The sequence below is a fragment of the Emys orbicularis genome, chromosome 6 (assembly GCF_028017835.1).
Source record: "Emys orbicularis isolate rEmyOrb1 chromosome 6, rEmyOrb1.hap1, whole genome shotgun sequence".
NCBI lineage: Eukaryota > Metazoa > Chordata > Testudines > Emydidae > Emys > Emys orbicularis.
This window is the reverse complement of record NC_088688.1, coordinates 103,416,708-103,442,099: the sequence shown is the minus strand read 5'-3', so window position 1 is coordinate 103,442,099 and position 25,392 is coordinate 103,416,708. Positions and strand designations below refer to the sequence as shown.

General features: G+C 40.9%; 1 protein-coding gene across 3 annotated transcripts in view; it reads left to right on the top strand.

Moving 5' to 3' along the window:
• FOCAD (focadhesin) overlaps nucleotides 1-24,687 on the top strand; it is a 177,958-nt gene extending 153,271 nt beyond the window's left edge. For all 3 annotated transcript variants that reach the window (XM_065406352.1, XM_065406351.1, XM_065406350.1), the window contains 14 exons: nucleotides 2,537-2,659; nucleotides 6,122-6,199; nucleotides 6,599-6,670; nucleotides 6,867-6,969; nucleotides 8,532-8,612; nucleotides 9,591-9,719; nucleotides 13,139-13,254; nucleotides 16,231-16,491; nucleotides 17,193-17,282; nucleotides 18,487-18,664; nucleotides 19,823-19,920; nucleotides 20,824-21,075; nucleotides 23,522-23,597; nucleotides 24,614-24,687. In XM_065406352.1, the coding sequence (XP_065262424.1) occupies nucleotides 2,537-2,659; nucleotides 6,122-6,199; nucleotides 6,599-6,670; nucleotides 6,867-6,969; nucleotides 8,532-8,612; nucleotides 9,591-9,719; nucleotides 13,139-13,254; nucleotides 16,231-16,491; nucleotides 17,193-17,282; nucleotides 18,487-18,664; nucleotides 19,823-19,920; nucleotides 20,824-21,075; nucleotides 23,522-23,597; nucleotides 24,614-24,687 (1,731 nt within the window). The remainder of the gene's footprint in view (nucleotides 1-2,536; nucleotides 2,660-6,121; nucleotides 6,200-6,598; nucleotides 6,671-6,866; nucleotides 6,970-8,531; nucleotides 8,613-9,590; nucleotides 9,720-13,138; nucleotides 13,255-16,230; nucleotides 16,492-17,192; nucleotides 17,283-18,486; nucleotides 18,665-19,822; nucleotides 19,921-20,823; nucleotides 21,076-23,521; nucleotides 23,598-24,613) is intronic.
• Nucleotides 24,688-25,392: the final 705 nt, after the last annotated feature.

The following is a 25,392-nucleotide window of genomic DNA, read 5'->3' as shown; positions in this document are numbered from 1 at the left end:
CCCCGGGGACTGGGAGCTCCAGGGTCCCGTCACCTCCTGCAGCGGCAGGGAGCTGTAACATACACCTTGCCGCCTGAAGCAGCGGGCCCCCAAGCTCTCAGCCACCATGGGCAGTGGAGATACCCCGCAACTCCCAGCCGCCACAGGTGTGGGGGGTACCCCGAAGCTCCCTGCCAGCCGCGGCAGCTGGGGGATCCCCGGCAGCTCCCCGCTGCTGCGGTGGCGGGGCAGGGGGACCTCTGGCAGCTCCCCACCGCTGCAGGAGGACAGGGGGAGCCCCGCAGCTCCCCTGCTGCCGCAAGGGGGCAGAGGGACTTCCGCAGTGCTCCCCTGCTGCCATGGTGGGGGGCAAGGGACCCCCACAGTGCTCCCCTGCTGTTATGGGGGAGCAGGGGGACCCCCACAGTGCTCCCTGCCACTGGGAAGGGGATAGGCGGACCATGCAGCTCCCCTCTGCCACTGGTGGCAGGGGGACCCTGGAACTCTGAGTCCCCACCAGTGGTGGAGGCTCCAGAGCTCCCCGCCACCTCACAGCTGCCCGGTCCCTTCCCATTTTATCATGGATATTTTTAGTAAAAGTCAGGACAGGACAGGGCTTTTTTTTCTTGATATTTCTTTATTGCCCGTGACCTATCCGTGACTTTTACTAAAAATATCCATGATGAAATCTTAGCCTTAATTATAGGCAACTGAATGTCTACTCTTTCTGTAGACTCCATACAGCAGATCACAAACACAACCCTAATAGCTTGGTGTCTCACCCACAACTTCCTCTAGGGTGTCTCTTTCCACACAGTCAGTGTTCTAGGACAGCAGTTCTCAAACTGTGGGTCGGGACCTCAAAGCGGGTCTCGACCCTGTTTTAATGGGGTTGCCAGGGCTGGCTTAGACTTGCTGGGGCCCGGGGCCAAAGCCCAAGCGCTTCAGCCCTGGGCAGCAGGGCTCAGGTTACAGGCCCCCTGTCTGGGGCTGAAGCCCTTGGGCTTCGGCTTTGGCCCCCTTCCTGGGGAGATGGGGCTTTGGCTTTACCCCCATCCACGCCCTGGGCTGGCGGGGCTTGGGTGGGCTCAGGCTTTGGTCCCCCTTCCTGGGGTCCTGTAGTAATTTTTGTTGTCAGAAGGGGGTCGCGGTGCAATGAAGTTTGAGAACCCTTGTTCTAGGATCTCCATCTAACAGATGACCAAAACAGTATCCTTTTGTTACTTCAGCATCCCTTGACTGCCCTTCTGTCACAGTTTGACTCGCTTCACTCCAACAACCTTGTTTCAGCACTGCTTCTTCCTCCTTGTCTAGCCAATCTCTACCAATGGGAAAAGAGAAGAAGTGCTGTCACTGAGAGGACATGCTGACAGGACTGTTCACAATCAAAACCAAACTTCACAATAATCAGCAGACTAGTAAATTTATCTGGAAATGGGAGGCAAATCAACATTTACTTTTGTAATCCTTTTTCTTCACATCAGAAAACCATCCTCTAAAAGAGAGGCTCCGGCACCTTGGTCCCTGGGGCACTTGCTGGTGGTCTGCAAACAACTAGCTGGTCATGTAATACTGGTTCCTTCTTTTTTCCAGCTGCTAAATCACATTAAAGAAGCTAAAAATACATTACATTATTTCCTAATATCACTGTTCCATGTAAGCAATTGCTGCAGTTGCAACAAGGATGTTGTGTAATTGTGAAGTTAGGTATTCTGTGAATGGGAGGGGATTTGGTCAAGGAGACAATGTTGATATTAAAATGTGATCCATACTGAAGAAGGTTGAGAATTCCCTGCCCTAAAGCACAGACCTTGTCCCACAGAATCAAGGAGTAGAAACTTGCAATGAGACTCCACTCTGATCATGATGAGTGTCTATACAGCTGCTGATGTCCTAATAGTTGCATTATTAACTCATTTGCATTCCACTAGTTCCTGCCTCGTCACCCGGTTAAGGCAAAGGAGGCCTTGATGTTGCCTGGTATAGTTAAATATATATATGTTGCAAATAACACACATACTTACGCAAATGCTTAACTTTAAGTATATGCATAATGCCATTGATTTAAGCAGGTGCTTAAGCTTTTGCTGATGGAGGCCTAAATATCTCTCTGAACTACAACACTTGTTCTTCAGCTCTCAAAAAACAGGTGTCTGTCACTTGACCTAAAGAAGTCCATTGACTGATAGCAGTAGCAGCCTCTATCCTTTTTTCAAGCCAGTCATTAGAAGGCAACATAATTCCCTATGTATACGTAGACACGCACCAAACCAGTACATTACAACATAACAGGGCTCAACATCGTAAAACTGGATGCTTCATATAATTCGATTTCCTGAAATTGATACCTGTAGTTTTGTCTCTTTGTTTCAGTCAACTATTCATTTTAAAAGCACCTGCTATTTTGAATGATGATGTAGCTTGTGTTATTGAACATATTAGTGGGACGTACTGCACCTGGAAAATGCAGGATGTTTTTCTTTTGAAAAAGGAATACATGGGCTTTTGTGAAAGCTGTTTTGTAATCTGTGTTTTCGACATCTTGTGTTTCCTGCAGACATCCGGTTTTGCTTTGGCATTGGGTAGCATAGTTCATGGTTTGTCAGTCTGTGGACATGGGAAAGCAGAAGACTTGAGTAACAGACTGCTTCCTGCCTGGATGAAAATTGTGCTTGCAGAGGTAGAAGAGCTGTCTGTCTGTCCTTTTAAAAAAAAATAAATTACTAATGAGTTTATTTCATTAAGGAGAAGAAAATAGTTAAGAATAGTTTGAATTATTTGAGCAGGCGATTAGATTCACATTTAGAAGCAAGACTCTCTCTGCAGTCTGTTTAAAGAAAAAGCAATATTTTCTTCTTTGCATGCTTGTTCATGTCCATTCCACGGTAGGTGTGCGCGCACTGTGTGCAAGGTCACTGGAGATTTTTCCCACAGTGGTATCCATCGGGCCAGCTCTAGTGCCCTATGGTTTTGTGTGCTCATGCCCCAATATAAGTAGCCTGCTGGCTCCGCACCCTTTCAGATCCTTCTTACCGCCCGTGACGGTCACTGGAACAGCTCCTCCTGCAATGACAAACTCTTACTCAGTGCTCTTAGTTTAGTCCTTTTCCCTTGTTTCTCTATCCCAGTTTTTTATTTTCTCAGTTTGGACTGCTGTAGATTAGTTGTATATGCTTAGGTGGTGCTTCTCACCCTGTTAGTGGAGTTTCCTCCCGTGCTGGGGCATGCCTCAGTCCCCAGGTTCGCAGCCCTGTGCCTCCTCCAGCCAACCCATGCCTGTGAGTGACCCGCTCCAGTTGTCTGAAGTGCATGGGAGAGACTCATCAGGGACCAGTGCCAGATCTGTCAGGACTTCAAGCCCCATACAAAGAAGAACAGGGAGACCAGGTTGAAGTCCCTCCTGATGGAGGCAGCACTTCGTCCCTCATTGGAGCCAAGAAGGTCCCACTCAGCACCCAGTACTTCAGCGTTGGTGCGGAGTGCTCCTCCCACCGAGTGAGTCTCTCGGCACCATTCTCCTTCACCTGTGCCAAAGAAAAAACTTAAGATTCAGCTGACCAAGAGGGGACTCTGAAGAGAGCCAAGTATGGGGAGCACAGTGGTGTGCGGTCTGAGTGAGGCCACTCCTCTGCCCCTGCTCTGAGGGTGGGACCGTTGAGTTGGCCTCATATGCAGACTACATTGAGTCCAGTCCCGGACAATCCCTCGGCAAAGGAGGGGCAATACAGCACCAGTGGGATCACGGTATTGTCTACTCTGGAGGCATTCATTGTGGCCAGGGACCTGCTGGCACTATCGGTAAGGCTACGTTTATGTCACAGAGGTCATGGACTTCCAGAGACCTCCCTGACATTCTCTGTTTCAGCCCCAGGGCTGCAGGACTCTGGAGCTGACAGCCAGTGGGGCCCTGGCAGGGTTCCAGTGACAGGCGACAGCAGCGAGAAGAGAAGATGCCTGCAAAGCTCCAGCGACAGGTGACAGACTCCTGAGGGGGCCCGCCTCAGTGTTCCAGTGATGGGCGACAGCCTTGCGTGGGGGGAGGGTGACGCCTCGGGTGAGCGGCTCAGGTGTCCCATTTTCTCTTTGGGAAATATAGTCACCTTGCAGCTCCCAGCCGCCGTGGGTGAAGGAGGAACCCCACAGCTCCCAGCCACCACGGTGGTGTGGGAAACCATGGAGCCGCAGCAGCAAAAGTCACAGACAGGTCCTGGCTTCCGTGAATTTTTGTTTATTGCCCGTGACCTGTCCATAACTTTTACTAAAAATAACCATGACAAAATCTTAGCCTTAGCTATCGGTACTGCTTTCGCCAGCAGTACAAGAGTCGGTGGTGTCATTGCTGGGGAGCAGAAGGGAGCACATGGCCACTACTAGAGTGACTTACCCTGCCAAATGGAAGTGTTTCTCCATGTGGTCCTCCCAATGAGGCCTCTGACCCGCTGGATCACCTCTCCAGTCTGTGGTGGAGGATCTGCTCCTTCAGAAACAGCAGGGCCTAGCCATTTCATCGATTTAAGGTACACCTAGCAGCCATCTCAGCCTTCCACCCTCCGGTAGATGGTAGGTCAGTTTTTTCTCACAAAATGTCCATTTGCTTCTTCAAGGGTTTAGAGAGACTATACCCGCAAATTCGTGACCCATTCCCCAGTGGGACCTAAACCTGGTCCTGTCAAGACTTTCAGGCCCTCCTTTTGAGCCGCTGACATCGTGCCCCTTGTCATATCTCTCCTGGAAGGTTGCGACCTGGTCGTCGGTGCATACTTTTTCATTCTATTACGCCATCACCCAGCAGGCTAGAGATGATGCTGGGTTTGGTAGAGCAGTGTTGCAATCTGCATGTCCATGAACTCTTAGCCCACCCCCTAAGCTATCGCTTGGGAGGAACCTAACGTGGAATGGACATGAGCAAGCATTGAAAGAAGAAAAAATGGTTACTAACTTTTCTGTAACTGTTCTTCTTCAAGATATGTTGCTCATGTCCATTCCACGACCCACCCTCCTGCCCCTCTGTTGGAGTTAGCTGGCAAGAAGTAACTCAGGAGCCGGCTGAGCTCCTTATACGGATGTACCGGAGGGCTCTAGAGCCAGCCCAATGGATACCACTGAGGGAAAAATCTCCAGCAACTGTGCACGCAGCGTGCGCATACCTAATGTGGTATGGACATGAGCAACACATCTCGAAGAACAATAGTTACAGAAAGGTTATTAACCGTTGGTTTTTTTTATAAGCAACAAGGCAATGTAAGACAGCTCTCTACCAAAAATATTCCAGATAGTCTGTGAGAGCTCAACTGCATTCTTTACTCACCGTGAGTAGTATTTTAGTCCATGAGTAGTCACACTAACATTGAGATCACTTATGAAGTAAGGTGGTACTTAACAAAAATTAGACTGGCAAAATGGAATTGTTGTGTTTTGCTGTTCACTGTAAGTTTACCGTAAGTGCATATTTCATTAAGTAATAAATGGCTCTAGCTCTACTTTGATCAGCCTGTAATTGCCATCTGTATGCCCAGTGAATACAGAAACTACACTGTGATGCTTAGATTGCATTTAGTGTAGTAGGTGGAGCTGAACAATTCTAGGCCTACTGAAGGCAACATTAATCACTGTCATTATAATTGAATAAAGAATTGAGTGAAATGTATTCATTTATTATGCTTACAATTCCATAGTAATGATTTATCCCATTGTACCAAAAAATTACATATGAAATGTAGTTTTAAAAGCAGATCCTAAATGAATCCTCCAAGATGGGATTTGAAGGTAAATATTAATAACACAAAATTTTGACAGTCTGTATAAAGACTAGATCATCTCAGCATGTTCTTATGGGTGATGCACTTCAAAGATGTTAGACTGGAACATACTGTAGTGGGAGGTGCTATGTTAATGAGAAATATACTATTATTTGAGTTTGGGAAAAGGAGCAAGTCCCAGAAATGCTATTTATTTCATAGCCTTGGTAACATAGTTGGGTCTCACACTCCGAGGCCAGCATATGAGTTTGTTGGGGGAGAGGTATGTCTATATAGTTCAGAATTAAAAAGAAAGTCTTTTCTTGGAGGAAAATGCCTTTGCTGTTCAGTGTTATGTCGCCTTCCATCCCTTTGTCATATGTTGATTTTGCTTGGATTTATAGGGGTCTCCCACAATGCAGCGTCTGGCTGCTGTCAATGGGCTGGTCGCGTTGGTGGGTTCTGAAGCATCCATGATACAGGTAAAAAGATATAAGCACATGATACCTGTGTTTCCTTTAGAAACAAAGTTAAAGATTCAAGCTGGAAAACTGAATGGGATCACCTCTCTATGAGCACCTATAACACCAGAATGGATTTTTGGGGGGAAGGTGGTGGTTAATACATTGAATAATTAAATAACTAGGCTTATTTAATAGCAAAACATTCAGTTTGCTGGAGAGTTTTGAATTAATTGTACAAAAATGTATTTCCTCTGTCAGAATAATATCTTTGAAAAGAAAATTTGGTCCTTAGGTTGCTTTCAACAATATTTGTTGTGTATGAGAGCTAAACCAGTTCCTCCACCACCAATTATGCATTTCATTGTTTTGCTTTTCCTTCAGATGTTCACATCCTTTTGTTTGTTTTTTTCCTGGCAGCTGAAATCTGAGGCTATCCAGTCATCCCAGTTTCAAAATAAACTTAATGAAATCATCAGAACCCTGACTCAGGTGAGAGGATCATGTCTGTCTCCAATAATGTGTGATGTGCACTGTACTACAGTACCTTGTGTGGAGGATCCAGATTTAATTTAAAAAAAAAAAAGTACCATTTTTTTGTGTCCAGCTTGCTGTTGCAGCACAGAATGAAGAGACCATCATTAATGAGACTAGCCTACAAATTCATGTCCAATAATTGCCTTTACAGATAGTCAGTTTTTCTGGGGTGATTGGTCTTCAGACAAATGCAGCTTGGCTTTTAGGACACCTTCATCAATCCAGTTTGTCCTCAACCCAGAACAGAACGTCCGGTAAGATGCTTTCATTGTTGTTGTTTAAGAATACGTGACAGGCTTTAGGGGGAAGCTCTTATGCTAGAACACTGCACCCATGTAAAATGAAAAGACAATCTTTGGCTCTAAAAGCTCACAATCCAAGGCACCGAACCTGCAAGTTGTAACATGCAATCAGATCCTTGTATCCGTGCAGAGCCCCATTAAAGTCAGTGGTGTTGAGTGCAAGGGTCTATTCACATGTTTCTGCTTGCAGAATCAGAGTCTAAGAGCTCACAAGCTAAGCTGTTCCAGTCCAGGCTGTATTCTCTAGTTTTAAATTTACAACATAGAATCATAGAATATCAGGGTTGGAAGGGACCTCAGGAGGTCATCTCGTCCAACCCCCTGCTCAAAGCAGGACTAATCCCCAGACAGGTTTTTGCCCCAAATCCCTAAATGGCCCCCTCAAGGCTTGAACTCACAACCCTGGGTTTAGCAGGCCAATGCTCCAACCACTGAGCTATTCCTTCCCCCATAGAATAATTCATAATTGTTTTAAAATTAGATTTGTGCAGGAGGACCTTGATCTATGTTTTGTAACTGAAATATTTATACTGTGCTCTGAGAGCTAATTGGATTTCCAGATTTGCTGACTTCTTATTTCAGCATCTTTTTCCCTTAAATATTTTAAACATTTAAAAACCAACCAATACAAAGAAAGGAAAATAAATGAGATTAATTTTTCATAACTGTACTCCTACAGATGAGCTATTCTCTGATTTGCTAAAAGGCACAACTAATCTGTCTTCTTAAGCAGTCCAGTATGCTATTCACAAAGGCTGAAATTCATCTCTGTGCAGAGGGTCAGCATGAGGGCTAGGCATCACTTATGTCCCACTTAAGCCTACAAGAGAGCTTAAGTGGGATTTAAGTGGTACATAGACTCTTTACTGGCCCTCAGTGCAGGTGTGAATTTCACCTAATGGTATGGAGTGACCAACTATAACTTCACCAGTAATCCACCAGGTAAATGATTGCAGGGCAAGATGATTGGTGGGAAATATAATTCAATAGAGGGAGCTAAGTATAGGCCGTTAGTTTCAATCTGACTCAAGTTGTGAATGAGTCAGTAGCATCAAGGAGGAACACATGTCAACACCACAAAAACAACCCTCAATCCTTTTGGCGGCAGTCTTGGCAGAGAGGCCAAGGACTTAGTGGGTATGGAGTGTAACCTGTGCTATTATGCTTAGCAGTCCCTACAGGTTAGGATAGAGGCATATAAACTGAGGTGTGGGGAGAAGTTCACACACCATAATAGCTTTTTAGTGGACAAATGAATGAATCCATTCTTCATTGCTGGCAGTCCAGCACCTTTCATCAACACTAAATTCACATGGAAAGAATGATGGGCTAGGGGGAAGCCGGTGATAACATCTGCATCAGTCTTTTGATCTAATAGAAATAGTCACTATCAGTGTCTTAACCGAGGATCAGTTCATAAAGACCTCATTTTGCCTTTGACTGTATAGGGTAGTTGGAAATTATTATTTGTCCTGCCAAGTTGCTGGCTTATTTCATATTTTTTGTCTTCACAGTTCCTCCAGATTTCAGCTACTTGCCTGAAAACAGCTTTATCAGGGCAGCTATTGACTTTGCTATTGAAGGAGGAAAGAAAGGTGAGATTGAGCAAATTCCATAAAGATGTGATAATGTGCTGCTTCTGTAAAATGTGATTTGACCTATGTTTTTACCTGTAATAAACTATAAAAAATCACTAATGAATTATATTAAAAATAGAAATTTCAGTGAAAAATATTTTAATATAAACCATGTTAGAACCTTGTTAAATTTGTGTAGAAAATCAGAGTAGAGATAAGACCCAGGTAGTTTTTACTACAGCATAGCTAGTTGAGGCCAGCTCTCAACTACTTGTGCCTTTACTCCAGTCGGACTTTATATTGAGTTAGCTATCTTGATGTTTAAAAAAACAACCCACACCTTCTTTGCAGTGAAGACAAAGCCTTCGACTTGGGCTTGGGTAGAAGTTAAATGAGGGCTAGAATTTGGGTTGTAGGTGTCTGTTGGATGGAACTTGGGGAACTGGTGGCAGAAAGTTTTGCTCTGTTCCGAATTCTGGTGCTGATTTCCTGTGTGAATATGGATAAATCATGCAATCTCTCTGCATCAGTTTCCCTGCCTGTAAAATGAAGACAGTAATTACTCACCTCAGAGAAGCAGTATAAGGCTTAATTTATTAATGTGTGTAAAGTGCTTTAAGAGTCTTGGATGGGAGTTGCTGGAGAAGTACAAATTATTTTAATTTATTTTTATTCATTTTAATTTCTAAAACTAATTTTAGACTAGCTCCGCTTCAGCAGAGACAGAAGAACACTTCTTTAGCAGACCATTCTTTGTATAATCCAACAACTGCATTCCAAAAAGTTTGCAGCATATTCAGCCAATTGCAGGCAATACAAATGGTAGAATATTTTTAGGTGCTTTTATAATGTCTTTGTCTTTCATTACAAATTGTTTTTCAGTCCAGTATGTAATACTGTAAATTCATGTCTTATGTTTTTATATTCCTTGTTTTGGTTATTTTACCCAATTTGCTCATCATGAAATTCAGGTGATAATTGGTTGTTCTGTTGCAGGCCCTGAATCCATTCCCCCTCACTTGGTGAAAGTAGCTTTGGCACCTATAGCTTTAGTTGGAGAAAGCTACCAGTATCCACCTGTGAACTGGGCTTCAGTTCTTTCTCCTTTGATGAGACTAAACTTTGGTAAGTTTAATGATTTTATGAGTCCTTTGGATCATTTTCATGTGACTTGTGTTCAAAAGATCATACTGTCCAGAGTTCTTTAAAGAGTCTAGAGCATTTAACATACCCTGAAGTATGATTTTTGTGTTTCTGAGCTTATGTTTGCAAACATTCCCATGGGGACATTGGAATTCCAATACTGGTACAAATTAGAGAAAAGTCAGAGCCACAAAGTTCAGATCTAGATCTGAAATTCCCCAGAATTCAGAAGTGTCTGGATCAGATTTGGCCCATTTTAGTAATAGGAGCCTACTGCAACATTGGGACCTGGAGCTAAACTTTGTCAGTGTCCATGGTAAGGGAGAAGGGTTCACATCAGAAATGTTGATTTGTTCCAATCTTTACAGCATACCAGTTGTGTGATATACTGTCTCTAACAGAAATGCCAGATGTGTCAGAGGAAAGCATAGCCCTTTCCTCTGCAATACACCTGATTTCTCAGTGTTTTCCCGTGACAAGAAGTTTTTTCTCATACCAGATTTAGACCAGCTCCTTATCTGAAGCATGTCTATAAATGTCTAATGAGTGTTTGACTATTTCACTCAAAAATATCTCTGGTGCTGAGTTCTCCATTCCATTGTCATTTGGTTCTGTTGAATTTGGTGTCTCTTGCTTCATGGAATGGTAATTGTTGGCATTACAGATTCCCCTACAGCTGAGCCATGCTTTTGCTCTTGGATTTAGATTGTGATGCTTTGGAGGGCTCAGTAATAGGGAGGCTGCTCTTATTTCTTGCTAGAGACTAGCAAATGTATTTGGGCATAAGCTTTTGTGGGCTAGAACCCACTTCATCAGGTGTATGAAGTAAAAAATACAGGAGCAGGTATAAATACATGAAAGGATGGGGGTGCTTTACCAAGTGTTAGGTCAGTCTAATGAGATTAACACTTGGTAAAAGCACCCCTATCCTTTCATGTATTTATACCTGCTCCTGTATTTTTTACTTCATACATCTGATGAAGTGGGTTCTAGCCCACGAAAGCTTATGCCCAAATACATTTGTTAGTCTCTAATGTGCCACAAAGAGTCCTCGTTTTTTTTTTTTTGCTGATACAGACTAACACGGCTACCACTGAAACTTATTTCTTGCTCTTGCCGGTACGCTGTACCGGGGCGTACCGGCTTACTTTCACCTTCGTATATAAGAGAAATTTGCAAGAGCATTTCTCATATTGAACTAAATTGTCCATATTGCTCTCAGTATCTGAATGGTGCTTTGAATGTGGAAACTTCTTTAACACATTGGAAAAATTGTGTTATTGTAAACCTCAGAAGTTCCAGAAGAAACAGTGCATCCGTTTAGTTCCTTCATTTTAATTGAATTTAGATGGCATTTGAGACTGCTCGGTCTTTGACATGTAAACTCTTCTCATTGTACCTGGGTAGCATTATGGAAGTTGAATATATGCATAAAGAAATGAATAGATACCCCTTTGTATGAGTAGGTGGTTCATGAGCAGTGCTGATGTTGGGCTACAGAAGCAGAAAGCAGAGCAATTGTATTTTAGCCTGACATACAAACTGGAAATGTGAAACGCTGAAGTAATTTTCAAGAAACATGATCATGAATATTTTTGTGACACATACTGAGTTTAGTCATAATAATAGTTATTCATGAATATTTGGATGACGGATGGGTATTTGTGAATATGGTTATGAATCCTGAAAGTTTCACACATTCTAACATGAATGATTTATTCATCCATAAACTGATAACAAAAGCAGATTATTCTCCTGTTTTAAAAAGTTCAGTGCTGCATTCGTGGAGCAGAAACAATACTATGTGATTTAGGATAGGCATACCTCACAACTACTGAATAACAAATAGCTTGGGTGAACAGTTTGCAAACAATCTATAGTCTGTAAATTATTAATCCAAACTATTTGGTGACTGCTTACAAATGACAAATAGTTTTGTAGCAATCTGGATTGGATACCAAACAATATGCTAAAGAAAAAGGCTAAATTTCTAGGTCAAGAGTCTCAAAATCACAAGCATAATGTTAGACTCCTAAATCCATATTTAGACATTTGAAGTGAATAACCTTATTTCAGAAGTAAAACTACTCAACAGCATCCATTGCAGTCAACTTTAGGCTCCCATTTTTGAAAATATTGGCCCAAATAAATAAGATTAATAACAAATGGTTCCACTTTCAAGTATTCTGGAAATGTATATAAAGCAAAGTTGAATTAAGACTAAGCTTGATAAATTTATGGAGGGGATGTTATGATGGGACTGCCTACAATGGCATGTGACCCATCAGCGACTGCCAGTAGCAAAAATTCCCAACGGTTGGAGATGTGACACTAGATGGGGAGGGCTCTGAGTTACTACAGAGAATTCTTTCCCAGGTATCTGCCTGGTGGGTCTTGCCCATATACTCAGGGTCTAATTGATCGCCATATTTGGGATCAGGAAGGAATTTCCCCCCCGGTCAGATTGGTTTAAACTAGCATAAAATGGTGAATTCTCTGTAACTTGAAGTATTAAAAGCATGATTTGAGGACTTTAGTAACTCAGCCAGAGGTTAGGGGTCTATTTCAGGAGCAGGTGGGTGAGATTCTCTGTTCTGTCATGTGCAGGAGGTCAGACTAGATGATCATGATGTTCCCTTCTGACCTTACATCTATGAGTCTAACTTTAAATGTCAGTATTAAATTTGAAATCCCTGTCCTTCATGTGCAGCTACAATAGAATGAACTGTTACGAAAGCCATTCCATTGTGCAAAGCAAACTCCTTTCAGATTTTTATGGTTAGTTATCTTTATCAAGGGACAGACAATTTCAGATTTTTGGGGACCCTGAACAGGACCCACTAATTAGGAATTCAATAACTAACGTAAGAAATCTATTCTTTAGAAAAATCCCCTACACCCAGACCAGAAGAATGTCTGTGCCCATGCTCCAACAGCAATAACAATGATTCACCTGTAGTTCTGCGAAGTTGACATTTACACCGGTGCACAGCATGCTGAATGTAAATGGAGCAGAACAGGCTGAGCTTAGCAAAAAGGAATATCAATCCTTAGTTCCCCTTCAAGGGGTTCTTTAATAGTTGGATTATTCTCTCAATTTAGCAAAGAACATTGATTCTTTTTATTCCCCATGTTCACATTTTAATGCTTTTCTTCTCAATTAAATTTGAGCGAATGCCACATGCTTGGATTCTGGACACATCCAAGGGTAATAAAGAAGTTACATAAATAGAGAGAGAGGTCTGCTCTAAATGTTACCAGTGGTGTCACAAGAAACACAACGTATTTCTGCTAGAATAAAAACATTTACCTTCATTTTTATTTTTTCTGCATTATGAACTGAGAACAAATTGAAAATTAAAATAATTGCATTGTAAACTGTTCACTTTCTTCCCCTTTAGGTGAAGAGATTCAGCAGCTGTGTATTGAACTTGCAGTGACCCAGGCTCAGTCATCTCAGAATGCTGCAATGCTCCTGGGGATGTGGGTCGTACCACCTCTAGTCTACAGTCTTAGCGTATGTATGATATCAGCATTGAGCTCCCGAAGGCTTATGAATCCTCTGAGTCCTCTTTTCTGTGTACAAGTTTCCTTACACAGGACAGCACATCTTAATCCTGCGCACCTACATGCTTACTATTCCAGCCCTGCATTTCATCCAAACACAAAGTGACATTTGTGCAGAATTTTCTAAAAGTTTTGTTATATCAGCAAATGGCTTTTAGTGGCTCTCTGAAATTACTTATACCAGAGACTTTAAACTCAAGGCAGACTTGAGACCTTCCATCACCTATCTATTTACTTATTTATGTCAGTTATTCATCTTGCTTTTCTCCCCTTCTGCTCTTCTAAATTAATCTTTATACAATTGAAAGGGTAATCTGTGTTAGCATCAAAATTGGTGATATCCTCAGATTAAAAGTGGGAATCAAGGTGTGGAAATTCAGTATGGGCTCTACAAGGCCCCCGGCAATGCATGAAATTAGTCCTTTAGAAATCCTGCAAAATTCCACATCAGCCTTAGCTAGGGTGAATAATGTAGCTCTGATGGAGCTGTGCTGATCTACATCAGCTGAGAAACTGGCCCAGAATCATTAGAAGAAAATTAGAAGAAAATTCTGCTCGTTTTAGTCTATGATCCTCCAGTTCTCCATGGTTTAGTGAACTGGTAATCTGTTAGAGTTGGTAAAGATGTTAAAAGTTCTGGGATTTGGTTTGGGTGTTTGTCACCAGTAAGGAGAAGACTTGAGTTTGAGCCTCTCATTTCTCAACAGAGTCTGCAGGCCACAAGGGCAGTGCATTCAGCTCCAGGAAGTGGAGAGTTTATCATCATCCTGAAGATTAAGAAGCAATCTTGAAGAGGTGCTTCTGCACCTCTCTGCCAAAGAATTGTACTGGGTTGTGCATTTTGTGTAGAATGGGCCAAGAGTTCTGTTGGAAGGCCACAGTTGTACTCTGCCTGATAGGACACAATCCTCAGTATGTGAGAGAACCTGAGGAAAACTTAATAGATCACAAGGGATTAAATTACTGCTTCAGCTAGTGTTCCTAGGCACTATGGTAATACAAATAATAAATAATAACAATATTAAAGAAGTGGGAGAAGCATCTGTAGTTATTTGGGATGAAAAAAATTCAAAAGTGCCTCAAGTCCCAGTAACTTCGGCACTTTTGAAAATTTTACGCTTTCTCTATAGTTGAGGGACAATGGAGGTTTGAATCTAAAACTAAGGCCTGGTCTACACTAACCCCCAACTTCGAACTAAGGTACGCAACTTCAGCTACGTGAATAACGTAGCTGAAGTCGACATACCTTAGTTCGAACTTACCGCGGTTCAGACGCGGTCCACACGCGGCAGGCAGGCTCCCCGTCGACTCCGCGGTACTCCTCTCGCCGAGCTGGAGTACCGCAGTCGACGGCGAGCGCTTCCGGGATCGATTTATCGCGTCCAGACCAGACGCGATAAATCGAACCCGGAACTTCGATTCCCAGCCGCCGAACTAGCGGCTGGGTGTAGACAAGGCCTAAGAGATGGAGTCCAAATTTTTTAGCATAGAAGAAGAGAGAAACTATTTGAGTCACTGGTAAATCTCTTCTACTTTCTGCTATAAATCATATGGGAAGATTAAGTTCTGTGTACTGTACTCTAGAGCCATTTAAAACTTTCCAATTTTGCCTCTAATATAGTAACTCTTCACTTAAAGTCGTCCCGGTTAATGTTGTTTTGTTGCTGATCAATTAGGAAACATGCTCGTTTAAAGTTGCGCAATGCTCCCTTAGAATGTTGTTTGGCACCCACCTGCTTTGTCCACTGCTTGCAGGAAGAGCAGCCCGTTGCAGCTAGCTGGTGGGGGCATGGAACCAGGGTGGACTGGCAGCCCCCCTATCAGCTCCCTGCTCCCCTAAGTTCCCTATGTGGCAGCTGGCCAGCAGGCTATCAATTGCCAGCAATTCAGCTGTCCCTCCCCCCACTGCCATATGCTGCTCCTGCCCTCTGCTTTGGAGCTGCTCCTGGGAGCCTCCTGTTTGCTGTGCTGGGGGTGGGGGGAGAGAGAAAGGGGGGCTAATGTCAGGGTGTCCCCCTCCCCCCTGCTCCTGCACCCTACTTACCCCATCTCCATGGGGGGGGGGAGGGGAGAACGGAGGGAGCTTCCTGAGAGCAGCTGCTGTCTCAACTTGCTTATCTACTTAAAAAGGCAGTGTACTTAGAGTGGGGTCAGCCTACTTGAAGGGGCAATGCGCATCTCTCTCTCTCACACAGGGTGTGTGTCTCTGTCTCTGTCTGCCATGCTGTCTCCACTCCCTCCATTCGTGCTGCCTTGTAGAGTGTGAGGCTACCTTAACAACAATGGGTTAACCCTTGAGGGCTCAACCAAAAGCTAGTTCATCATTTAGCAGCAAGGCATTCCCTGGGAAATATCCCACCCTCTGACTTCATCACCTCAACCAAGCTTCACAATCATCATCGCTGTGTACAGTATTAAATTGTTTGTTTAAAACTTATAGTGTGTGTGTGTGTGTGTGTGTATATGTATATATATATATATATATATATGTATATGTATATATATATATATATATATGTATATGTATATGTATATATATATATATATATATGTATATGTATATATATATATATATATATATATATATATATATATATATATATATATATATATATATATAGTCTTTTGTCTGGTGAAAAAAATTTCAATGGAACCTAACCCCCTTTATTTACATTAATTCCTATGGGGAAATTGGATTCGCTTAACATCGTTTCACTTAAAGTTGCATTTTTCAGGAACATAACTACAATGTTAAGCGAGGAGTTACTGTAACTAGTTCATGTTACCTCAATATTAGTAGTATTCCCTATACTTAGTAAAAGGAAGCACCTTAGGAATAGTGAGATAATGGTATTAATTATCTAAGGTAGGAGGAAAGACTTTGAGCACAACCAATGTACAGTAATGCCCTGTATTTGCCCTTCAGATGAAAACCAGGAAATATCTTTTTACTACTTTGCCCCTATGGATGAAACACGTTGCAGAAGACAAACTACAGACTTTTACTGAAGTGTTTTTAGTACAGCATTTTGAAACAAAGAAGCACCCAAAAAATCCTGAGCTTTGCCAGAGTATCTTACAGGGACTCAGCCAGGCTATGAAACTTCCAAGCCCTGCCCAATACTGCTGGAACCTTCTGTGCCAGGCTACAGAGAAAATATTTGAGCTTTTGCCAGAAGAGATTCAGGTAAGAGAAGTAAATATTCACATTCTAGTACAGAATTTTAAGGGTTTGTTTTTTTAGGGTAGGGAGGGTTTAGGGAGCAAGGCTGGATGGAGGGATAAAAAAAGCCACTATAAGATGTTTGCCTGAGTTTTCCGCAGTTGGCAAAAACTTACTTTTTTTTTTTTTTTTTCATGAAATCTGTACTGAGCGATTGGATTTAAAATTTGATGCAGGAGTTTTGGGTAAATAATCTAATACCATTCCGGTGAAAATTTCTTCAGATATTCTTTAGAATATGGTAAATTGTAGTGGACTGGAGTGGACTTTGCCTCACAAATAATTAGGCAATTTTAAAAAATAAAGAATTTGTAAAATAATTGTTGAAATGGAAGCAGAGAATAATCAGGGAAAAAACCAATTTTAGACAGAAAATTTCTCACAGTGACAAATTCCTTGAGGACAACAAACAGAAAATACACCAAAGGAAAAGCACTTTTCTTTAGAAGTTTCCAACTTGTTGTTTTTGTTAAATAGTAAAATTAAATACATTCAAGTCCACCATAAATGCAAAATAAGTGATATATTTTCCAGCTTCATTTTATTTAGAAACTTTTTATTAAATTATCCAAATGAATAAAAAGGCTCCTAGGTTCTTCATTACTTTAATGATATTAAAATACAGTTATCCATGTATAAACACACACGTTTTTTTCTTTTTCCAGAGAAGTGACGTGGAGATGTATATTGAGGTAGCAAAATGCCTCTCAGAAATGGCAGATGCAGAGGTTGACCGGATTGCCCAGTTCTCCAAGGTAATCGTGTTTCATTGTAGGCTTCTAGAATTCTCCCCAACACTTGTTTATGTATAGGATGAAGTCTCACTGTACCGTTTTACACGTCACTTAGAATATTTTAACACCTCTCAAATACTGATTAATGTATCCTCACATCAACCCTGTGTGGTAATGTCATTATCCTCAATTTATAAATGGGAAACTGAGGTAATGGGGAAAATTCCTGTTGACTTCAGTGGGCTTTGAATCAGGCCCTAAATGACTTCCCCAAATTCAGACAAGTCTGTAGCAGGGTCAGTAACAGACACTAGGTCTCCTGAATCCCAGTCTAGTATTTTAACCACAAGACCACCTCCCTCTATACATTAGCCATCTGATTCTTTAAACAGACTAAATACAATGTCGTAATCCACTGCGTCTGAGTTCATGAATCCTGGACACTGTTGCAAAATTGAAAAATTGTATTGCAATTTTTTGATTTCACACTTGCCAGTATTATAGATTTATCACACTGTATTTCAGATGCGTTCAAAATATTTTATGGTGGACAGGATGGCTGAGGAGGATAATGAAATATAAAGCTTTCCAACTCCAGGTCACTTGCTCAAATAGAGTTGAGATTGATAGTGATCAAAAGTTATGATCTGGTGATGAAGTGACCTCAGTGGAATGAGTTGGTGATCTCAGATCAAGCCCCCTTATATGCAAGTGTCCATATCACATAACCACCATGGTACCCTTGCTGGCAGACTCTGTTGAGAGCAGTCCAAGAATTTAAACAGGCCTTTGAAACTGAACTATCCTTTCACTATGAGGTTAGTCCCTTGGGGTCAGGATGAAGTCACACTGGAAAAGCAGCGTGAGAAAATCTGCATTGCTGCAGCCCATGTTGTTCCTGTCTTGTGCAAATAAGACTTAAACCAGGGTTGTCACATTGACCCCTTCCATAAGCACTAATCATTGTTTACAAGCGTAAGCATGGTCTGATTGTACCGACTTATGTGCATTTCATGTGCTATTATATAACCCCACGTGATATGTATTATATACTGTATCTTGTCCAATCCATTTAACCTCCCCCCCCCCCCCCAAAAAGAGAGAAATCAGCTGGCTTAATGATTGAAGTATTCCTCCCATCTCTATACAGAGACATGTAGTATCTTCTACTGTTGTCACCCAGGAAGAATGTTTTACTTTAATCAAGTTTTTGTTGCTTTTGCAGAACAATATTGAAAAGACCACTTTCATCAAAGTGTATTTAGTTTCTCAAGGCCGACTGTCTTTGTTGAGCTTGAATGATGTGATTGGTATTGCGGTAAGATGCCAGCAGAAAGAAACTATTGCATGGATGTTGTTTCATAGTTTCTACCATGCCCGAATTGTAAGCCATGAAAACACAGGTAAGGCCTCACTGAAGGAAGAAGTGAAAAAGCTTAATGAATCTGCACGAATTATTTTAAATAAAAGTTTTGGTCCAATCAAGTCTTTCTAGGTGTGTTATGTATTATTTCTGAAGTATTATAAATGGATGTGAGGATTTATAGATCAAAAATACAAGGTCACTGCTCTCCAAAATTTAAAGTCTAACTTATACAAATGGATAGGAGTTTAAATGGAAAGGACTTCAGACGTCATCTGTGTTTGAAAGATTTACAAAAGTGCTGTATTTGATTGAAATAAGGGGGTTTAATTAGTATGTAAGAAGTGAGATGCATGAAAAAAAATACAAAACTAAGAGTAGCAGGAGATGATAAAAGGAGCAACTGAGAGGCAAGCTAGAAAGGAAGGGAGTACACACCCCCAATACTCATGCTGAAAGTAGTTGGTGTTTTGTTTGGATAAAGAAGGCGGGGCTGTGTTTTGAGTTAGCCGGGTCTGATTGATTGATGAAAAGTGTGTGATTGGTCTTGGTAGCTCTTACAAAAACTCAGTGAGGCAGTTATAAGGAAGGAATGTTATAGTTATATTGAAGAGTTATATGGTGGTATGCTTTTGGGTACTGGGAGACTCCTTAAAGCACTGAGACTAGTTGATTAGGCATATAGCTACTGTATTAATTTTATTGATCAAATCTGCACTGGAAGAGGTTTTACACACCACTTCTTATACTCCCCAGATTCTTTCCCAGCATGCACTGGACTCAACGCAAAGCCTAGATTTATTTGATTGGGGGGTGATCTCTTCTGTGTTAGTGTTGGAATGTCATGATCAGGAATCTATATGGGATGTCCACAGAGCAGATCAGTGATATCTGCAGGATGGAATTATTATGAAAGATTATTTTTTCATTATCTTTTTCAATGTATTGTTTTTAGTTTGCTAGCTTTAGGGATTGTTACAGCCATATTGTCTGTGTTATAATGTGAGTTTCAGCTGTTATTATTAATGTGCCTATATGCCTTTTGGCATAGGCACACAAAAATTAAATGTTATGATTGTTGCTGCTATTCCTCCCCTGGCTTGCTGTTTGATTGCTATGGTGTTTCCTGGTACTTGCTTTTTAAAGAAAAAGGAGTATTTACTATCATTTACGTAAGACAATACTCTTGTTCTTACAGGAGTATTGAAAAGAATGGACTGGCTGTTAGAATTGATGGGCTATATCAGAAATGTTGCTTACAAGTCAATACCTATACAAAATCTGGATCTTAAAGAGGTACATACTGTGAAAATATGTAGCTTTCAGAAAAAAATGGTTTCTGGTGTAATTTATGTCCTTTCCAAGGAACATGTATTCGCTCACTTTTTATCTTTTAGAATAAATCTCCTTTTATCTCCATAAGGAAAATCACTGATTGTCCTCAAAAGGTTTTTAAAATGTACATATATTTAAAGTCTCTTAAATAAGTAAGTCTAGCACCTAACCTGTGAGAACAGTGACAGTATGAAAGGAAACTATATCATGTAGAACTCTATACACTTGGAACTGTTAAAAGGAAAAGCTCCTTTATAGTATGTTAATTCATCTGTGGCATTCATTGTCCCAGTAGGTCAGAGTACTGCAGAGGCATTTTTTTTTTTTTTACAAGGGTTGGACAGTTCAGGGCTACCAATACTATTTGTAGTTATGCTTGCTAAGATACTTAAATCTCATGCTTTGGGGCATCACTTGATTGCTGCACACATCAGAAAGGAGCCTCCTCCCTTGCTATATAGTATAGCACTATTAGCCATGTGCAGTATGGAGGTGAGCATGTGACTAATCATCCTAGAGCACCAGCTGTTGGCTGCTGCACGGAACAGGATGCCAGACTTGTTGAAATGCCTGTCCATAAGCATTATTTTCCAGTGTAGATAAAAAAATGAATAAGTGCATTGCTAAAGAAGTCTGGTTCAGAATTGTTTCCATTTGCTTCCCTTGCTTTAAGGATTGTAGTTTTAAAATACTGTTGTATTACTTTAAAGTACGAAACCCAGACCATTAAACTGCCTTAGTCTTTCTCTTTTAAAGTTTGAGTATTCAGTTGCCTAGGATTTATCCTGGAGAATAAGATGTCATAACATTTTTTTCTTCTTTATTATTTAACTAATGAACCAAACTTGTCTGTTTCCTGTTTAGGCTGTAGACTTCCTGTTGTGGATATTTGCAGCTTCTGTGGTTGCCTGGGCTGACCATAGTGCTCCACTACTGCTTGGCCTCAGTGCCAGCTGGTCGTCATGGAAACACAAAGAAGTATTGCCAGAATTGTCTGCCGATGATTTTGGCAAGCATCCAATTGAAAAGCTCTCCGTGCAGGAGACTCTTACTCTCCTTCCAAACAGTGTGCAGCTTTTGCTGGCTAAAGAGCCTTGGAAAGAACAAACACAAAAGGTAAAGCTGCACATAATTTACTTTCTAAAGGCCTGATCATGCAAGATGCTAAGCACTTTCTGAGGGTGACAGATCACCCTCAGTTCTCAGTGGAGTCAGCTCGGGTCTTATGTGAGGCAGCTGTTTCCTCTATATCTACTGCATCTGACTTGAGCTCTCATTTTTCTTTATCGCAGTCAGATATGACTTACTTAAAAACATGCCCTTAAATAAAGTAAGATGCAAGTTGATAAAGAACACTTAAGGGTTGGGTGTTTAACATTAAGTAGGTTTACTTGGGGGGAGGGGTGTGTGCATGTGTGTACTTGCTCCTGCATATGGCTAGTTCGGCATGCAAACACTTAGGGGCAGATCTTCTACCAGTGGACGATCTCTCCTTCCCCCCCACCCCCAGTTTATTGTGCCCATCATTTACTTGCAAGCCCAAATTAGGTATGCATAAGTGTGTGTGTGAGATTGTATGTGCCTAACTTGGCAAATCTGGCTTGAGTTTCCTGTAATGAATATAAATGGTGACCTCTGTACATCGGCATTTAATTATTTTAAACAAACATGTACGCATTAAGGACTGGATCTTGCCTTCTTTGCACGCGCAAAACTCCCACTGAAGTGAGAGTTTGGAGGGTGTGAATGCAGAACTAGGCCATTAATGTGCAAATTTGTAATTAGGTTTTAATAAAGCATTTGAGTCTGTGCCTTTTAAAAATAAACCATCCAGATATATCTGAAATATTGTATTCTCGTCTAGGCAACATACGTTACCAGAAAGACAACAACAATTGGAGAAAAGTCAGAAAAAAGTGATTAAAAATGATCTGGGTGCTGAGGGCATTGACTTCGGGAAGTCTGGCTAAGGGTATGTCTGCAAAAAAAACAAGCAAAAAACCCCACATAAGTAAGTCTCAGAGCCAGGTTCAACTGACTCTAGCTTGTGGGGCTAGCACTAGGGGGCTAAAAATAGCAATGTATATGTTCTTGCACAGGCTGGAGCCTGGACTCTGAGACCCATTCCCTTTGCCAGGTTTCAGAGACCAGGCACTGGCCCGAGTGAGAACATCTACACTGGGTTTTTTTAGCCCTGTAGTGTGAGCTTGAGCCTCATGAGACTGAGTCAGTTGACCCAGGCTCTGAAATTCACTACTGTGGTCTCTTTTTGCAATGTAGTCATACCCTTACAGACTGATAAAGGAGGATGAGTGCAGATATTTAAAGGGTGTAAACATCAAATATGGAGATGAATTATTTACTGTGCTTGCTATGCTACAAAGTAGTGTAACTGGGGATAATGGGATGAAGGGAAATGTCCCCAGAAGGCAAAATTCAGACTGTCAGGCAAGATCTTGTGACAGTATGTTGTAGTAGGATATATTAAGCTGTGGAATATTCTTCCAAGGGAAATGGTGGAAACTGCATTGCTTGGAATATTTAAAACTAGACTGGTCCAAATATTTGAACATTTACTAAGTGACCAATTCTGCATTGACGGAGAGAGGCACTGAGTGACATAATATGTTTTTTCCATCTCTTATTACTATGATTCTCCAGCTTGTCTCAATCCACCCCAGTTCTGCAGTGTTTTATTTATTATTGTGCATGTCCACTGTTTTAGTTGGTGTTTTGCGTGAGCAAAATTCAGAACTTTATTAACTGTTTTCTTTAGCAATTTTGTATATTTCCAAAACAGTGTCAGCATGCCTTGCAAACAAAATATCAAGTCAGCCAAATGGCTCACTTAAAACACTGCTCCTTTTTTGCCCTAATGTCTGTCCCATTCCACCCAAGGCTGATGATTAAAAACTTAAGTAGCAAGTGTGCAAACAAATAGCCTTTGAAAAATAATTATAAATTCTAACATCCAACAGTAACTTTTGCCCTTTGACATGAAAGTAGGCTTTAAGCTGCAATCTAGTTCTAAATCTGTTTTACACCCGTAACAATTTCTAATAGCTTAACAATGATTTTTGAAAAACATATAAACATAGTGACTCTCATTTTCTATTTGATTTTTTTCTCTGCCCAATCATGAGTTACTACTTTATAGATTTAATAGTAAGACACTGAATATTATATGTCCATGTTAGGAATGAACAGCAATATTCACCAGCAACCAAATAAATGTCGTCTTGGGAATTCACTGATCAAAGACAAGTATCATAATAGAAATAGGCAATAGTGAGGGCTTCCCTCATTTTCATACTGCAAAAAGAAATAACTTTGATAATCACTCAGATAATTCCTGTACTGTTGTGTTAAATGAAATACTAATGGACTGTTATAATGCAGTGATGGGCAACTCTAACTTGGGTGGATTTGCCATTCAGTCCAAATATACTGTAGCTAAACTTGAGTAGGGTGCATGTCTTAAGCCAGTTTGGTCAGAGAGAATTTGTGGTGGTCTGATACGGACATTCTTTTAATTTACAACTGCTATTAATTTTAATCTTAGTTTATTGACTGGCTGTTTAATATAATGGAGAGCCCTAAAGAAGTGCTATCTGAATCCTCCAGAGAAATGTTGAAAGGTAATGTATTTCTGATATTGTTTATTCCTATATTTCCTTCAGCACAGGACAACAGCATTAGTCTGTTAAAGAAGAAAAATGTTTGTAGGTTAACAACATATGTTGATGACAGAACTACATATTGGCTTTAAGATAACCTCCACGAGCAAATAAACATTCTTCTCTCTTTAAATCCTTTTTTAGATTGTTTGATCCCTCATTTTATCTCTCTCACTCACCATGCAACGGAACATCCAGATAGAATAAAGCGTTGCTCTCAGTTTTAGCATAAAATAGCGTCAAACACCAAAAGCTTTGTTAATGTCCAGTTAAGGTTACTGGCATATATCAATGGCTTGAGTACATGTTATTTTTAAGGAAAGTTAGTTATAAAAAATATATATTTTAAAAAACTTCAAGTGTTAGTGCAAGCTTTGTTCTGCATTTCCTAGTGTGTCATTGTTCTGGGAAGACCAGTAATCCAATCAGTTAATGTGGCCTTTAATCTTTGACAGCCAGTTCAAAATTATTTAACCCTGTGTAACCTGGCTAATCCTAAAGAGTGTAAAACTGCTTCAAGACTAACCATTTTCCTAAAGTTTTTTCAGTGTGCACCCGGGGATGCTTTTGCAGGGACAGGGAAGTGTTTGTAGTGGCCACGAACAGGTTGGGTCCCATGGGAGCAGCAAATTGTGATATGACCAACCTTCCCTTGCTAGAAATGACACACTTCCTTAGTTAATCTCTTTCACAGTGTCCTGCCATTCATATGGAAGCAACAGGGGGCTAGGGGAGTAACATTGAAGAGCAGGGAATGAGGTGGGATTATTAGCAAGAGGAGAAGGAGATGGGATGTTATTTTGTATTGTGGTTGTGCCTGGAGATCCTGGCTCAAATACCATCCCCCTTGTACTAGCTTCTGCAGAACCCTGAAAACAGCCAATGAAAATAATATAGAAATAATTGTGATACAGGTGATTCTTGTCTTTTACCAAACAGTTTGTACATAATCATGTGACTTGTCCTTGTTTTCTCAGCTACACTTCTGGCTTTGAGGTTTCTACCAGAGTTCAAGAAGAAAGCAGTATGGACTAAGGCTTACGGTTGGTAGCCACAAGATAGCATCATCATCATATCTGATAAAGAGACGGCCCTTAATACTGAGAGAAAAATGCATAGCAGAAATGTTCAATCATCAATAAGTGTCATTCCAAAGAAATTTTATACTATGAAGTATTATGGGATTTTCTTCCCAGGGATTCAGAGAATAGAAAAGTCATTTGGTTTGTCTGGTCAGTAGGCCGGCTCCTATCCTGAGCTATCTTGCCCTGGTATGAGGACAAGCTTTGGGCTACGTTTTGAATGTGAGTTAGAAATTTAAATTTCAGAGGTATTTAAATACGGTAGTGAAAGCTGCAGAAAGCCTTCTTTCTGTAATAGGTGGAACCTTTATATGAATAGGTGAAAAAATTAAAAACAAATCTTGCAAAATTGTTTGACATGGTGTATTTATTAGAAGGCACAATATTTCTTTATTCTGGCTTTTTAATTAGCTTTCATTTCAACTGACAAAATTTCTGTTAACATGATTCCTCCATATTATAACATTCATCATCCAATGTTGTTGTTATACCATGCACAACACTATTTTTGTGATAGTAGCATAGTTACCAACCTTGTAACAATTTTACCAGGGACACTTATCCAGGTAAGTGTGGGATCTGGGTGTTGCTAGGTACATTTTGATGAATTTCAGGTTAATTTAATCATGAATATTCCAATTCAGGGCCTCAGAAAATTAGGTTCTGGATAATTT